Genomic DNA, 16,694 nt, shown 5'->3' with positions numbered 1-16,694 from the left:
CAGAGAGGGGAGGAGTAGATCTACGACCGTTTGGGTTTGCTAGAGGTTGGGGAACGTTAAAATAATGATCGAATTTTTTTATTTTTTTTCAAAGCTGACATTAGATTGGAGACGCTTTTGTAGATTTCGAAGGTCGACTGTTTTTTGGACGTTATTACCTAAATCTCAGCTGCTCTCTAGAGTCAATAGTTTTATCTATTATAAATAAATAAATGCACTAACGCTGACAAAATTATAAAGCCGTTTTCAATAATAGGCCTATATCACTAAAATAAAAAAGGGTGGAGGCGGGGAGTTCGAGCTGCAGACCATAGTGGTGTCATTCCACGGCGCACATCACAAAGTTCTCGAATGCTAGTCTATAACTTTATGAGATAAAAGATTGGTTTTATTAGTAAAAGGCTATATCGATGCCACTTTTTTAAAAATAGAATCTAGTTATAGATGTAAAATATCCAGATCTAGCCTTTGCATGTCTAGAGGAAATAGATTCATAGCCTATATACTAGTATATACGATGCTTTCTTAATAATTAGTATATCCTACGAGTTCCAAGTCTACCTTAATGTCTTGATTTGGGCAATGGGGGTGGGGGGGGGGGCACATTTTTCATAAAGATAAGCGATTTAATGTAGGCCTATACAGCGCATTAGGATGCATCACTGCTTTAAATGAACTTTACAGACATTGCTATTTGCTACTATTGCTTTAGATATCATTTTTTTTTAAATCTTTTTGAGATAAATTGGTCCACCTTTAACAATAGTGTTTTTGTTTTATCCGTACCTCAAAAAAAAATGTTAAAAGTTTAGGCCTATTTTAGAAGGGAGGGGGGTGACTTTGGGGGGGGGACTCTTCCTCGCGCTCTGATATCCAAGTTCTTTAGAAGTCGTGAGGTCGGGGGAGAAAAGTTTTCCTACCTGCTTTTGGGTGCTCAGCGAACATAAGTCAGCTGGAGGGGAATCCTGATTGAAAGATTTCTGGTCAACATTGGGATTCGAACTCAAGCCCCTGCCCCACGCCTTCTTGTTAGACTTTTCCATCTAAAATATTGGAAGTCAGAATGTGAATAGGACTTTGTTCCTATACAAGCAGTCTATATATGTCTATATGTGATTTAAAATTTAGCAACAAACCTTCTCGTGTTGTCTCCCCTGTAGTGATGCGAGTTCGACAACCATCCAGAGCAGGATGGCTGCTTGGTCGTGTGGTTTACGCTCTGAACTGTCGTTCAGTGGACTTGATGCTCGCGGGTTCGAACCCTGCCCCGCTGCTATCCCCAGTCGTCCTGCGGGAGGCTTCAAAACCGAAGGAACAACAGAAGCATGGAGGGAAAAAAAGGTAATACTAAAAAACAAAAAAATTCTCAGGAGTACGTGGATGAACATATTATGAAAATTTAAAAAACATAGATGACGGAGCAGAGGACCACTAAGCATCATCGGCAGTCCCAATAAAACACTACTGGTTGCTAGGAGACACCAGCTTATGCGGCAACGTGCTTATGTAGGCCTATGTATCCCAGGTACGAAAGAGACTCCCACTTGAGAGTGGAAGATGTAGGCTATATGTATCCAAGGTACGAAAGAGACTCCTACTTGAGAGTGGAAGATGTAGGTCTCTGTATCCCAGGTACGAAAGAGACTCCCACTTGAGAGTTGAAGATGTAGGCCTATGTATCCCAGGTACGAAAGAGACTCCCACTTGAGAGTTGAAGATGTAGGCCTCTGTATCCCAGGTACGAAAGAGACTCCCACTTGAGAGTGGAAGATGTAGGCCTATGTATCCCAGGTACGAAAGAGACTCCTACTTGAGAGTTGAAGATGTAGGCCTATGTATCCCAGGTACGAAAGAGACTCCCACTTGAGAGTGGAAGATGTAGGCCTATGTATCCCAGGTACGAAAGAGACTCCTACTTGAGAGTTGAAGATGTAGGCCTATGTATCCCAGGTACGAAAGAGACTCCTACTTGAGAGTGGAAGATGTAGGCCTATGTATCCCAGGTACGAAAGAGACTCCCACTTGAGAGTTGAAGATGTAGGCCTATGTATCCCAGGTACGAAAGAGACTCCCACTTGAGAGTTGAAGATGTAGGCCTATGTATCCCAGGTACGAAAAAGACTCCCACTTGAGAGTTGAAGATGTAGGCCTATGTATCCCAGGTACGAAAGAGACTCCCACTTGAGAGCTTAAGATGTAGGCTATATGTATCCCAGGTACGAAAGAGACTCCCACTTGAGAGCTGAAGATGTAGGCCTATGTATCCCAGGTACGAAAGAGACTCCCACTTGAGAGTTGAAGATGTATAGCTAGATGTCTTGTCGTCTCAGAACCGGACACTACACAATGAGACAACACATTGTTCCAGAAGCTAAAAAGTGAGATTTGGCATTGAGGAGGGTCACCATGTCGTTCAAATCTGCATATTTTATCAAGACACTGGCCCCAAAACCCCCTATAGAAGAAAACCTATATGGAGAGCTGCGTGATCTGGAAACCACTGCGCAGTTCATCGCAGATATAGAGCTGCTCGTCTTAACACTAGAACATACTAATGAGAACGAAGAAGAAGAAAGCAATACACCAAAAGGTTTCTTCCAGCAAAAATAAAAAAAAGAGAGTTAATAATAATATATATTCATTTAACAAATGACGGTGTCATTAGGCAAGTCATTAAAACAATCTATCACTATGTGTTGTTTTTGTCTCCATAATTATTATTTTTTTTGACGTTCCATCAAACATGACGATTTGTACGTCCTCGCCCAAAAGTCTTGCAGGACGGCAGGGGATAAGGGCGAACAGGGTCCCAGGTTGGCACCATTTAAATACTCCTTCCCAGGACAATGATCTCAAGGAAAGAGACTCAATAACAACTGAAGATGTTAGCATGGATATTGCAGTCCTAAAGAATAATAAAGCACCAAGGCTGGACATGGTGTCAGCGGAAATGCTAAAACATTGGGGGCAGGGCCTTGTTGACAAACCACTGTGACCAACAGTCTGAAGCACATACTGCAAGCTGCCATCCATGAAGGAACATAGGTCCATGGAGTCTACACAAAGAATCACTCCCTAATTTATCTCAGACAACATGCTACACTACATTCAAGTAGGACGTTAAGACCTATCTTTTCAAAACTTTTTTAGATTAGTTTGTCATTTTAGCTCTCGTGTTTATATTTGTAATGTTATCACACCGCGTTGAGTCTACATTTTCTTTTTCTACAGTGCTCTATAAAGTAAATTATTATTGTTAATCAGTGTGAATCCAGGTAAGTGCTCTGCTAAATATGTGGACTACTGTATCATGAACAAATACACAAGCCCACATAACAAAAAGGGAGGCTACGCTTTTATGAACAAAAAAAAAACAAAACAACAAACACACTTTATCTTTATAGTTGTCAAGTATTATAGCCCTTTAATGTCAATAATGATAAGTCTAGTCAACTTCATGCATCAATGAACTTACATATGTACATTGTACAGTATTTACAATGAGATGAAAAGAAATCTTCATATCAAATGTCATTAACAAGTCATTGTTATCCATACAAAGTGTTAAGTACAAAGTTGAACAATTCACATGCAAGCATTCAACCAGTTTGTATGTAACATTGCAAGAAATCAATTATATAAACTTCAAACAAAAATTTGTAACTTTTAGCTCTAGCTCATAGCATAGCTCATACGGCATTATTCTTCCCTGATTCAGTAAATCAATTAACTGAAGAAACATGAACAAGAAAGCTAAATGCTTTGTGAAATAAGAAAATCAACTCTTGAGTCAAAAGCTAAAACCATTTCTATTTTGAATGAGATGACTACATTCCAACAGGGCTGGACTTAGGCACGTGGAGGCCGCAGGGCAGAATTTTTTGTGGAGGACCCTACACTTTTTTCAAAAGCTTTAATAAAAATCCACTTATTAATAAAAAAAAAAGTACTAATATCTAAGAGCATACCATATTATAAAAGAAAGAAATTGTAAAAAAATTTAATAATTTCCCTTCATTTAAAAAACAAATTATTTAATATTGCATGCTTTAGAAGCAAATAATGTCCCTAATTTTTTTAGGGTTATGCACAATGTAGTAGAATAGATCCAGAGTATATAAAGAGAACAGGAGGACACTATAAACTGACACTTTTTAACCAGGACAGTGTTGCCAACTGTAAGATTGAAAGTAGTGTTAGTCATAATGTGAAAAAAATATTTTCCAAAAAAAAGCTGACCTGTTGAAATATGACTTTTTCTCTATTATGGGGGCCCCTTTCTTATTGAAACTCTTGGGCTGTAGCCCAGCATGCCCTCCCTTAAATCCAGCCCTGCATTTCAAGCGGAAAGTATTACAGATTAACAGATTCCTGACATGGAATTTTGTAAAGAAATTTATATGACTGTTAGCTAAAAACCCCCCAGAAATTTTAAATTTTTTCTGGCCTGAAGTGACTAGACAGGAAGAAAATATGATCATTTTTAAAGATACCAAAAAGTCAGTTTTCTAAAGGTATGATACTTTGAAGCATTAAAGGAAATGATTTATTGGCTTTGATCAGATAGATCAGCCCAGAAGCTTTCGTGGATCGTTTGAAAACTACTTTTTAAACTTCAGGAATGATGCCCATGTCATAAAAAAAGGCAAAAAACAAAAAGAAAAAGTCAAAACTTTGCAGTTCTTGGATCAGGTGATGTATAGGTCACCTGCTTCAACAATCCATGAGGACGAGGCCAGCACAACAACCAATGGCCTTTGACTCTCCACAGCAATTTTAAGGTTTTCAATTGAGTCTTCCCAGGGAGTCTAGAGTCAGCAGCCATAAGCTATACCACTCTGGTACTATGCTTGTAAACAAAGTGCCAAACCAAAAGTAGCATTCTAGAACAAGATTGACACCAAAGTAGAATAAGGGGTTTTAAGACAGCACGATTCCAAAACAAAGAAAATTACCTATCATTAAAAAAAAAACGGTAATTAATTTAGTTCAATTATAAAAGTCATTTAATAGACATTGAATAGCACTCAAATATCTTATACACAAAACCTATATCTGTGTCAATAAACATACCATTAATATCTATATGAATTTTCTATACACTTGAGAATGGACACCTGATTGTCATAGAAAATAAAAAACAAAATAGTTCAATAACCCTGAAACTGGCATCATTCATTCCTTTCAACATGTTTAAAAAACAAACAATTTAAAAAAGGTTTTATCTAATGTGGTAAAAAAAAAATATATTGCTTTTTATGAATAAACAAAAGTATATAGGAAAAAAAATGGCATGTTTATAGGGAACAGAGAAATAAACAATGTTTGAAAATAAATGGTTAATATTTAAAATACTTTTAAAAAAAAAATGGTAAGTGATCAGACAACAAAATCAACTAAAAATTTGTTTGTTCATTAAAAAACATTGACGTGTGGAGAAATACCAATAAAACAAATGATTGTGTCAAGTTAATAATTAAAAACAAAAAAAAAAGTATACATAACACAAATAAAATTGTTTCTTTGGCAAAATGAGAGAAACAGCATCGAATAAGATTATATACAAGGAACCAATGACCTGGCTTTCAATTCAACATCAAATGTGGATTACAGCTATGCCTATAACTACATTTTGTTAACTCTGAATTCAAACCTTAAATGAAAATGGTTGAAAACGTCATGAAAAATTGAATTTTTGTAGAGGAGAAACAAAGGGACCTTAAAGAGGCTTACAACAAACAAGACGTTAGCAAACTGTGACTGTCTTTATGTACTCCTGGCAATCATAGTATCCCTAAAGAAAACCAAATGTTACTCTATATAACACAATTATAAAGTCTCAAACAAAAGAGATCATAGTTTCCATATACGTACATGAATGTATCATTTAAGCATACCAATATATGCAATATATATATATATATATATATATATATATATATATATATATATATATATATATATGTGTATGTTTTTTTTTTTCACTTATTCAAAAAAAAAATTCCTTATGAAACAGATCTCCACTGACTCCATATTTAACACAAATATTTTAGACCTGACTGCTCAATCTCTGCGGAGTAGCAGAAGAAGATGGAACTTAATGTGTTGATGATTCAAATCACATTTAATGCAACCAGTCAGGTATTTGAATGTAACTCCAAATAGTACATGATTTTTAGAAGCAGGCCTACAGCTAGTAAGGGTGATGGCATATCATATAGAACAGGTAGTGGAGGACTGAAGTACTTGCAAGAATAGGAAGTGGAGAACTAAAGTACTTGCAAGAATAGGTAGTGGAGGACTGAAGTACTTGCAAGAATAGGTAGTGGAGGACTGAAGTACTTGCAAGAATAGGTAGTGGAGGACTGAAGTACTTGCAAGAATAGGAAGTGGAGAACTGAAGTACTTGCAAGAATAGGTAGTAAAGTACTTGCAAGAAGAAAAAGTGTTTCCCAAATTTTTTAAATAATAAAACACTTCACATTCTTAGTAATTGGTGAGCACTGCTTATTGTATATAAACAATCTGAATTCTGACAAACTGGACCAGAAATCATTTAAAGGTTGATCTTTGCATGTTAGTCTCAATAATCTAGATCAGTTCAAAGTTCATAGTGATGTTATAGAATTTATTTTGTTGCCAAGAAGAACTAATAAAAATCTTATTCTTTCTGCATTCACATTGCATAAATTCATGTGTAGGGCCACAAGTTAATTATTCCAGTGGTGGAACACTACGGTTGCACGGAACACAGTTTGGGAAACACTGATCCAGTGCATGCTCTAGTCAAGAAATGGTACAGATGACGCAACCTTCATGGACAAATGAAAAGTCTTTATAAGTCAATATAAGATAAAATATGTGTTCATTATCTCAAGACAAAGACTGTAACAACGAAGGTATATAAATGTTTGTTGTTTCTTTAGATTATTGTTGTGATTGACAGTGTAAATAATGACTTTAAAAATTATCTAAATATTTCAATAAAAATAGCTATATAGTGGTCACAATATTTAAGTTTAAATTGTCTAAATTTTAAAATTGTTGTGCAACAGAATGGCATTAAATTACATGGTTTCAAGTTAAAATAAACAAAAATATCAGAACTTAGACAAAAGCCTTCACATATTTCTAGCCCAGGTATATAAAATAAATCTTAAAAGACTTACGGAAATTACTAAATCCAATAAACATTTGTTGTGCTTTGATACTAAGCCTGTAAAAAGAATGAAGATGAAAAGGATTTTTTAAAGTGGAAGCTTACAACATCTATAAGCATGGGAGATTAAAACCTAAATAACAGTCAATTCTATTTGAAAATTATTACATCGACCAGACAATTTAAAAAGTCATAGCATAAGTTGAAACAATGAAAGCACAATTCGGATGCTCCAAATAGATTAACAAGTTTTTAAAGATGAGATGGAAAAGTCCTTGAGTTGGTGGCATTGCAAGCCTCAGCATTTGGTTTCAATTTCATACGAGCCCACATCTTGACACTGATTCTCAATAACACATATACTTCATTATGTACAGTAGACCTACACCTTTAAACATTTAACAAAAAAAACCCACTGTTTAAACAGCTATCGTTTGTGTGCTATACTATAAAGACTTACGGATGCATCCAATAATGTCACCAAAGTCTAACTGCAAACTGTAGTAGACCTAATTAATGGCTATGTTAGAACAACATAGTTAAGCTACACATCTAACTTTCAATCACACCAATGCTATCCACAAAAATAATTCATTATTCACATTGACAAAAACAATCTTGCAAGTTAATGTGAAATTTAGCGAAATTTGGCTGAACTAAACAAATGTAAAATGTACATTTACACCAAAACAGCTTTGAAATTAGTGTGTCCAAGCACACCGGGTAGATGACCCCTTTTCTAATGTACAGAATAGTACCGGTACACAAAACATAAACAAACAAAAATCCCACAATCTTTGCCTTTGCATTATTCATTTTATGATTTCCACAAGGATACATGCTGTACAGAAATAACATTTCATAAAAAAGCATAGCTTAAAACACACAAGGTTGAAATATTGGCAAATAAATTGGGAATCAACAACAAAAAAAAAATGATATGTACTGTACAATAAAGGTTTTAGTGTCACTGATAATTATACAGATCAACTAAGAAGAAGTCACAAAGATGCTGTGCTTGATGCATAGTAGAAGCACATGTTTTTATTTACAATGTTTTTCAAGTGTAGGTTGTGCCACGGAACATATTTGTATCAATACAAACTGACATAAGATTCAGATATGGATTTCAACTTCCCATCGTTACAAGTGCAACATTTAAAACCACCAGGTCTGTTCCTCAGATGATCAGATCCATAATACTAAGCAGCCCAGTCATGAATTCATCATGAGTGGTTTGTTTGCATCAGCTTTTTTTGCAGACTACCAAATGTCTGCCAAGATTTAAAACACTGCTACACCACCTGAGTATAAGTGCATGAAACACACACACAGACACGCACCAGTTGGGGTGAGAAAAAAAAAACCCCACAGAAATGATTAACGAGACTAAAGATAAAAATAAAACAAACCAGCGACTAAGATGAAATACAATTTCCTGAGCATGTTTAAAATCATTTTTTAAAAAAATGTGTCATTGAATTTAAAACAGTTTTTGTTGCCAAGTTACTTTGTTCTTAGAATACAGAATACAACTAACAATATCTTAGAATACAGAATACAACTAACGATAAAGGATTCCAAAATTAGATTGTGAAATTTTCTATCCACATCATCTACATTTCGCAGTTTTCATTGATCTATAAGTGATAACCACTGAATTTATCACGTAGCAAAGATAAAGCAATTAAATTAAATTGCTGTGATAGATCAGACTGAAACCAGCATGAGGAAAAAGAGGAAATGGTTAGTCCTAACTTTTTTCCCCACCTAAATAAACATGTTTTAATTTGCCAAAAGTATTTTAAAAATATAGTTTGTTTATTTAAATTGTACTGACATCTTAATTACATTAAATCCCATTTGATCTTTAATACAAACAGGTAATGAGAGGTGGGGAAAAAAAACACATTACAAGGGTTATTCAATTAATTTTTTTTAATTATATTTAGAAATCGGACCATGAACATGTAAAACCATTTTAGTAATGAGCCCAATTACTGTTTCAAATTTTAAAAATATGGTTTGGGAACCACTGCTTTAAATGCTGAAGTAGTTAAAAATTTAGTAATTATTACTCTACTTTAAAATGAAATCATTCCTGTAGCAAATAGTTAATGTATCAATAGAGTCATGAACATGGATGGTAAAGATATATGATATAGATGTGAAACTGATGATTGATGTTCCTCATGAGCTCTATGAAAGTTGATTTCATGTACCATTATCATGGCTTTTGTTATGCTCCAACATTAGCTGATGGTCGTCAAATGTTTCGCCACAAAAACAGGACCATTTTAGTGACCTCTTTATCCCATCCTCCCCCCGGTGAGGATGCTGTTCCTGCTGCTGTTCCCGCGAATCAGCCTGCGGCTGTTGGTTTGACATGGGGAACAATGTCTGGTAGCTTGGCGCAGGAGCTCCACTCATGCCCACGTTGTAATCTATGGGGTTGGCGTTCAGCTTCTCGTGTTTCTCCTCGTGGCACTTGCCCATATGCTGTGGCTGCTGGAGTGAGTCAGGCTGCTGCTGCTGCGAGGAGTTCACGGTTTCTTGGCTCGACGGTGGAAACACATTCTGAAAGTCTGTTATGGGGGCCGTGCTCATGTCCACCTCAAAATCTATGGGGTTGCTATTCAATTTCTCAAGCTTTTCTTCATGGCACTTCCTGATGTGTCGCTTTAAGTTGTCTGCCCTAGTGAATAGGGCACCGCAAAAACACTGGTGTGTTCTCTTCTTACGACCAGTGCGTTCACCACCCTCGTGTGAAGCTGTTTTAAAAAAAAGATTTTTTTTTAAATTAGTAAAATTATAATTAGGTTACTTGATGGCAAAAAAACATAAAATTAAGAAAATAACTAATCCTTTTTTTTTACGGTTTTTTATTTTTAGTACTTGATAAATGCCTTCAATTTATCATACTCATTGTTTTATTTTAGGTATAGCAGAGATATTCTTCAAACAATTTTCTTTACTTTTGCATTATTGCTACTGTCACTTAATGTTGCTTTTCTCAGATTCTATTAATAGATAATATGATGAACCATAGTCATTCTATGACTGACTTAGACTTAGACTTAGGTCCTCCCGCGCCGTTCGGCGCATTGGGCGGCAAGCTGTCTCCTATGACTGAAGGTGGCCAATATTAATATGATAACATCTTTCAGTTTATATTGGAACATGTAACTATTATCATTGCTATTAAATGTACTCAGTTTAAAATAAAAGAAACTTAATTTTTAAGAGCTTTAAACTGTCTACAGTGTGCAAATTGGCATAAAATTTATATTCAAATAGATGAAAGCAAAATTATAAACTAAAATTTTCTGACCTTTCGATTTTTTCCCCTGTTTACCATGAAGCACTTTTCTTGGATGTTGACCATCAAACGACCTGTTTGCTGTGCCTTCAACTTTGCATTCTACATTAGATTCAATCCCAGCATTCTGTCTTCCATCATCATGTGGTGGGGTAGTCAAGTTGTCTGCAAAAGCTGCTGACCCGGGACTGTACGGCTGCGGGCCCTGCCGTCGTATCTGGCTGAAAGGTGGAAGAGGTGAGGCAGATTGCGTATGCCGCGGGTCCATGTCAGGCGGAGGAGCATGCTCCATTTTCACCCCGAGTACTAAGCTTTTGTTGCCGGGTACCAGATATCCATCGTAGGCCCTGACAGCGTTCGATTGATTGTACTCCTGATGGTGCCCAGTGTAGTTCATGTGTCCATGAAAGTTCTGCTGTTCAAGCTTCATTTTCTTCCTGTGCCCTTCTAAGACGCCAGGCTGGACCACTCTTGAGGATTCCGGCGGCCTTGGCTGCACAGGCTGCTGCAGGTGAGGAGTGTTGCTCATGTTGATGTTCTGGTTGAAAGTGTGGTGGCCTCTCCCTGTTGATTTCCTGTTATGATTAGAATCTCTGCGGATAAAACCTAGACTCTGAGGTGAAGGAACATTTTCTCTTTCTGCTGGAGCAGCAGTACTGTAAATAATTTAAAATTTTAAAGAAAGGTTTGTCTTCACTTGGATTTCCTTCATATTAAATTTTCTTTATTTTAACAGAATTGTTTTCAAAATAGGAGAAACAGAAATGCTCCATTACATTATTATATTATACATATATTACATATATTATATATATATTCTTTTTCTTTAATAGATAACAATTTTTTTTTCATTTGCAGTCTTCATTTGCAATACAGTATCAAGACTAATGTTTATATGCATTGTAAACATATATTAGTTTTCTAAATGTAAATAGCTTTCTGTACATATAATTCTCTTATGATATTATATTGCTGATACCTAAAATAGGTTTGTTATCAATTTTATTTATTTAATTGCAACATATTTTTATTATGCAATGGAGCTTTTAAACTTTATAGGAATATAGTTAATGTTAATGTGGAAAGTCCAAACAAGGACACACACACACATTGATCAAGTGATTTCAATTGATCTTTACACCATTGAAATTTAACCAAAAAAAAAAAAAAAAAACAGCTTGTCTTATTATTTTTTTTTATATAATTTTCTTTCAACCTAAATTAGTCAATAAAAAAGTTAATAAATGTATTTTTTAAAATTCGTTTAAAATGTCAATCTAGAAAAACGTAATACACTGTTTGTAAGACAAAACTTTTATTTCATTTAAAGCAATATTATGAACATAAAATTTCACATTTTAAAATATCTGCATTTTTATAGTGAAAATAACAAGCTTAATATTTTTTCTAAAAGTAGCCGTAGTTAGCCTATTGGAATCGGTTAGCTCCTAAACTAAAAGAAAAATTGTAAAATTTACATCCATACCTGTTGTATAAGGAGAAAAGATATTCTAATAAATTGTTGGCATCCAAGCAAGTGTCATGCATTGTTGTTTCAAACCTATGAAATATATCTTTCCTTACAAGGATGGCCCCATGTAGCTGTTCTGGATTTGATGGCATGGTAGAGGCCTAGCGGATGAGAAAACATTTAACATTATCAAGGCAGGCAAAGTAGTTCTGGAAGAGTATACAAAAATCATTCCTCAAAAGCAATTGAAAGCAATTCTAGAATAGACTGAGTGATCATCCCCTGGAGCCTGTACAAATTATTACCTTTCATTTTTTATTTTAAAAAAAATATAATTTAAATATCAACTCATTACATCTCTGTCTTTCTAGTACAAATTTTATACACATTATTTCTCCCACTTCCCATTCTCTGATCAAGTTGAAAATTTGCACAATTATTTATTGTCCATAAGAACACATGAATCAATAAATAAATTAACAAAATAATAAGTTAATTAGTAGGTATTATTTAATTTTGCTTGATTTAGAAAAGGTAAATTAAAATAAATCTTACAGTATTGAGACATGTAGCTCTAAACGTGCAGTTCTTTCCTTTAATTTTTTTTTCTAAATTATTTTTTATATTTTTCTTGCTTTTACTATGCAAAATTGTAAGCCTGCCTTGCCATCATCCCTGGCCTATCTAAAATATACTGCCATTGATTACATGCTATATGTTCTTTGCTTCAATAATTCTTGTAAGTATGCTGTAATAGACCTAGAGTTAGGAGATGCACCAAACTGGACAGACTTTGAATGTAACATAAAATGTAATGTATTTGGCTACAATATGAGCATAGAATAAACTGACAGTTACTGCCTAGCCTTCACAAGAGTAACCTCATAGCTACAGACCATAAGACCCTTCCGTCCTTTCAAGCAGATTTTCATGTCACTTTCTAGTTTAAAATCAAAATTGTTAGTGTCCCTGTCACTAGGTACTATGTAAGCTTTTTAGTGATAGATGTATTGCTTTTTAGTTCTTGATCATGACATACCGGTATGACACTTAATAATAATAATAGCTTTTATATAGTGCTACTTTCATGCTTATAGCATGCTCAGAATGCTATGGCCCAATCTCATGTGTGGACCAGTAGGGGCGGGGTATCTGGGAGAAGGTTTTCTGTGCTAACTTTAGGCACTCAGTAAACACAACTCTGCTCGAGTTGAGTGTCAATCCTCGAGCCCCCTTCATAGGTAGCCAAGACATATAGTTTTAAAAACAAAGTAACTTTAGTCAAAAGACTAGAAACAAACAAAATAATATTAAAAAAGAAAAAATGGGCTGGTTATAGAAATAATAAGCCATTTTTCAGGGAATCAAGGTTTTCCTGCCCATAAGTAAGATATATTATATTCTATCCAAAGCTGAATGAACCAGTTATAAGATCTTGCATAAATGGCAGTTATTATGAGATTTAGGTTACAAATCGACTTGTCATGTTAATTAATGATATTTAAAGTTACAAAAAGTTAATTTTTGTTTACATCCTACAATAAATTTTTAGGTGGACATTATACACTTTGTGAAAGAGAAAAAGAAGAGGCAATAATTGTCAGCTTAGATGACGGCCTTTAAAAAAAAAACTTAAAAAAAAATGTTTTATGAAACATGATTCAATAAGTCCTTTTGCAAAAGAATGCTGAGATACTTGTAGACAACTGATACAAAAGGAAGTTAATCAACAAAAATGAACAGTTATAAAAAAAAAATACATATTTAAAGTAATTTCTAAACAAGCTTCAGATGTGAATTCATCTGACACCACCTAAAATTTAAATTCTGAAACTCATTTTTCACACTTTTTCATTGCTTTTTATAGCATATCTACCATGCTTTTTATGGCATGCTCCGTGTCCTAAGTTCTAGTCTCTTTTGTGGACATTTGGGGGGGGGGGGGATATCTGGCATAATCTGAGAGAAGGGTTCTATGTTGCCTTTAAGCTCTTCACAGAGACAACTCAAATTAGTCAAGTTTTGAACATCAGCTCTGACGGCTCTGTTGATAAACTTTAGCAGTTCATGCTCCTCAGCTACATATCATGCAATAGAAATAATTTTGTGTTCAATATTCTGTCTTAATTAACTTAATGACTTTTAAATTTTAGATACAATTACTTAGAATTTAGATCTAGTCAAAAATCAACTTTGCTCAGTTCTGTACACTGGTAAGTAATCTAAGCCATCATCACATCTTACTGTCTTACCATTTTCTGCATGTTTTGAACAGTAGCTGGAGTCCAACATAATCCAAGCATTTTGAAATGGTCAAAATCTTTATCACACGAATGAGATTGATATATAATAATATATATATAATATATATATATTATATATATTTATATTCTAAATATAAATAATTAAATATATATTATATATAGTATATAATAAACTTGGTATTAGAATACTGCAACTAATCTAGATTAGTCTAGACAGATCAATCTAACACTGCTGACACTGACAACTATCTAGAAATCTAGATCTAGCTTTAAGTTTAATAAAACAAGTAACTGGTAATTCACTATATTGTCTATATCTCTATTCTAGAGTATATTTAATTTAGAATAATTTAAATTTAGATCTTTGATTTTTCAATTTTTTGCTCTATCAGAATATTGAATAATCAGTCGGTTATCATTATCATTATGATTATTGTCTTCTAAATATCAAGACTACACTGACTATAGAAGTTTGTTTTTGTTTTTAATTTTTTGCTGTTTTTTTAATTTCACTAAAAAAAAAGAATCCAGATCTAGATTAAAATTGATTATCCCTCATTCATCTGTTCTGTTTGAAACAGGTAGATATGGACCTAGATATCTAGCTTAGAAGTGTTGTATCAGACTGAATTCAGGAATTTCAGTTAGATCTAGTTTATAACACCAAACTTAGACAAGATGTAGATCTAGATCTCTACATTCAAATTCACATATGAACATTGAGCCATTCAGTCACTGACTATGAATGAATTTGAATATGATTGACAAACAAAAAAAGCTTCTCTACGACACTCGACAGTCACTGACACTGACAGTCTGAGACTTGAGTCTGCGTTTAAGTTTGTTAGGTTGTCTTCACTCTTCTAAAAGATGCTTACTCCATAAGATCAACAATTTAGTCAAATACGTTAAACCTTAACAATTAAATTTTAAGTAATAATACTTTTGGATCTATCTAGATATTGTTGACAAAAAAGATTCCCATTTTTTTTCCAATGAATTCTTATTTCAATGTTCTCGTATAACAACCACAACCTGAATTTCACAAAGCGGAAAGCACTCTTTTCTTTAATAAAATTGTATTTACATGGCGTGATTCCGTATTTTCAAGATAAACATGGAGCGTTAGAAGACAACTAATTAATAGATCTAGATTATTATTATTATTATTTACAATTTGTCTCTTAAGCTTGCAAACTCTTTATGGTTTCAGAGTGGGCGGACACGGATCTCAAAAGCAATTTTCCAAAGATTTAACTGTCTATGTAAATCTTCGGGAAAATAATTACTAGCCAATTGGCCGCACAGGGAAAACTCTGGTTTGACCATTACGATTTTCCAAATATAAAAATATTTAAAATTAAATTTGGTCTGGAAATATTCTATATCTTATGTATTCATGATTAAAGAGTTAAATAAATAAAAACACTTCACCGTATTCTAGTCATTAGACTTTTATAGGCCCTATGCTCTTGGCAGATTCATTAATTTAAAGGCCTACATGATTTATTTATTTTTTTTTTGGGGGGGGGGTATCTCCATTTTGTCTACTTTCAATAGTTGTTCTGAGCAAAAAAAAAATCGCTCTAACAAAAAAAAATTACAGTTACATATAGGATGATTTCTCGTAAAAAAAAAACACAGTTTTTTTATGTTACTTTATTTTTTATATATTTTTTTGCATGTCTACTTTTTGTTTGTGTTTTGCATGTTTTGAATGCTCCTTCAAAATTGAAAATTATTACATCTTAGCCCAAATCTCCCTCAGGGTGACAGGCGAGAGTCGAGATCTTGTACCACATGATCATGCAGCTATTTAGATAAGAATAAGATGATTTATTTTTTATTTTTTTTTACAAATTAAAGAAAAAACAATTATTATTAGGATGTGAGACCAAATTAACCTACGGTTAACTATATTCAAGGATTGAGAATAGATTTTTTTTCCTCTCCCCTGTTTTTTTTTTATTATAAATATATGCATTCTCGAATCTACTTGCACTTATCACTTTATATATACAATTACAAATGTCATTGAAGCCAGGAACGGTTAATTGGCCTGAATCAGCCAGGAAAACGGTCCCCGAAAACCTATATTTGTCTCCAATTAACATGAAGGAACGTCTGTAATTTGTTGGATAAGATTGACCGGTAGGCTTTTTTTTTAATGATAGATGCCGCCTACACTCGAAAGGTATATGTATAATACAGTGACAGAAAATGAAATTGATGATAGCTATTGAAGTTATATGTTTCATGAACTTTTTCATTGTGTGTGATAATGTGGACTGCGCAGCCACCTATAATGTAACAAAGTTCAGGCCTAGATTGCCTAGATCCTTCAACTTCATGTCCAATGTTAGAAAAGTAGAAGCAGCTTTAGATAACGCTAGAGAATTTGAAACATCTTGTGTTGGTTCAATAGGCTATTTTGCACGGGATTGGTGTTGATGTGTGTCAAAACTCCTTGATTCTAGCTCT

At 34.1% G+C, this 16,694-nt stretch overlaps 1 protein-coding gene across 3 annotated transcripts; it reads right to left on the bottom strand.

The window, feature by feature from the left end:
* Nucleotides 1-3,391: 3,391 nt before the first annotated feature.
* LOC106052176 (uncharacterized) lies at nt 3,392-15,254 on the bottom strand. Of its 3 annotated transcripts, none has more exons than XM_013207483.2 (5): nt 15,157-15,254; nt 14,202-14,269; nt 11,965-12,110; nt 10,491-11,134; nt 3,392-9,930 (listed from the first exon to the last, which is right to left on the bottom strand). In XM_013207483.2, exons 2-5 carry the CDS (start codon nt 14,250-14,252, stop codon nt 9,374-9,376), a joined length of 1,398 nt encoding a protein of 465 aa, XP_013062937.2. In that variant the 5' UTR covers nt 14,253-14,269; nt 15,157-15,254; the 3' UTR covers nt 3,392-9,373. The 3 variants fall into 3 exon arrangements, with proteins under 3 accessions (XP_013062937.2, XP_055862916.1, XP_055862918.1); XM_056006941.1 differs by having other exon boundaries at nt 14,202-14,340; nt 15,157-15,253; XM_056006943.1 differs by having other exon boundaries at nt 10,491-11,071; nt 14,202-14,340; nt 15,157-15,253.
* Nucleotides 15,255-16,694: the final 1,440 nt, after the last annotated feature.

The sequence above is a fragment of the Biomphalaria glabrata genome, chromosome 12, assembly GCF_947242115.1.
Source record: "Biomphalaria glabrata chromosome 12, xgBioGlab47.1, whole genome shotgun sequence".
Taxonomy (NCBI): Eukaryota; Metazoa; Mollusca; class Gastropoda; family Planorbidae; genus Biomphalaria; species Biomphalaria glabrata.
The sequence above is the reverse complement of the archived record's forward strand: the minus strand, read 5'-3'. Positions and strand labels throughout refer to the sequence as shown.

Bases quoted from the DNA above. Each gene is read 5' to 3' on its own strand.
- LOC106052176 (XM_013207483.2), bottom strand. From the start codon at position 14,252: ATGCTTGGATTATGTTGGACTCCAGCTACTGTTCAAAACATGCAGAAA. The intron at 11,135-11,964 runs GTATGGATGTAA...AATTATTTACAG, and splicing joins CTTTTCTCCTTATACAACAG to TACTGCTGCTCCAGCAGAAA. The intron at 9,931-10,490 runs GTCAGAAAATTT...TTTTTAAAACAG, and splicing joins ACAGGGGAAAAAATCGAAAG to CTTCACACGAGGGTGGTGAA.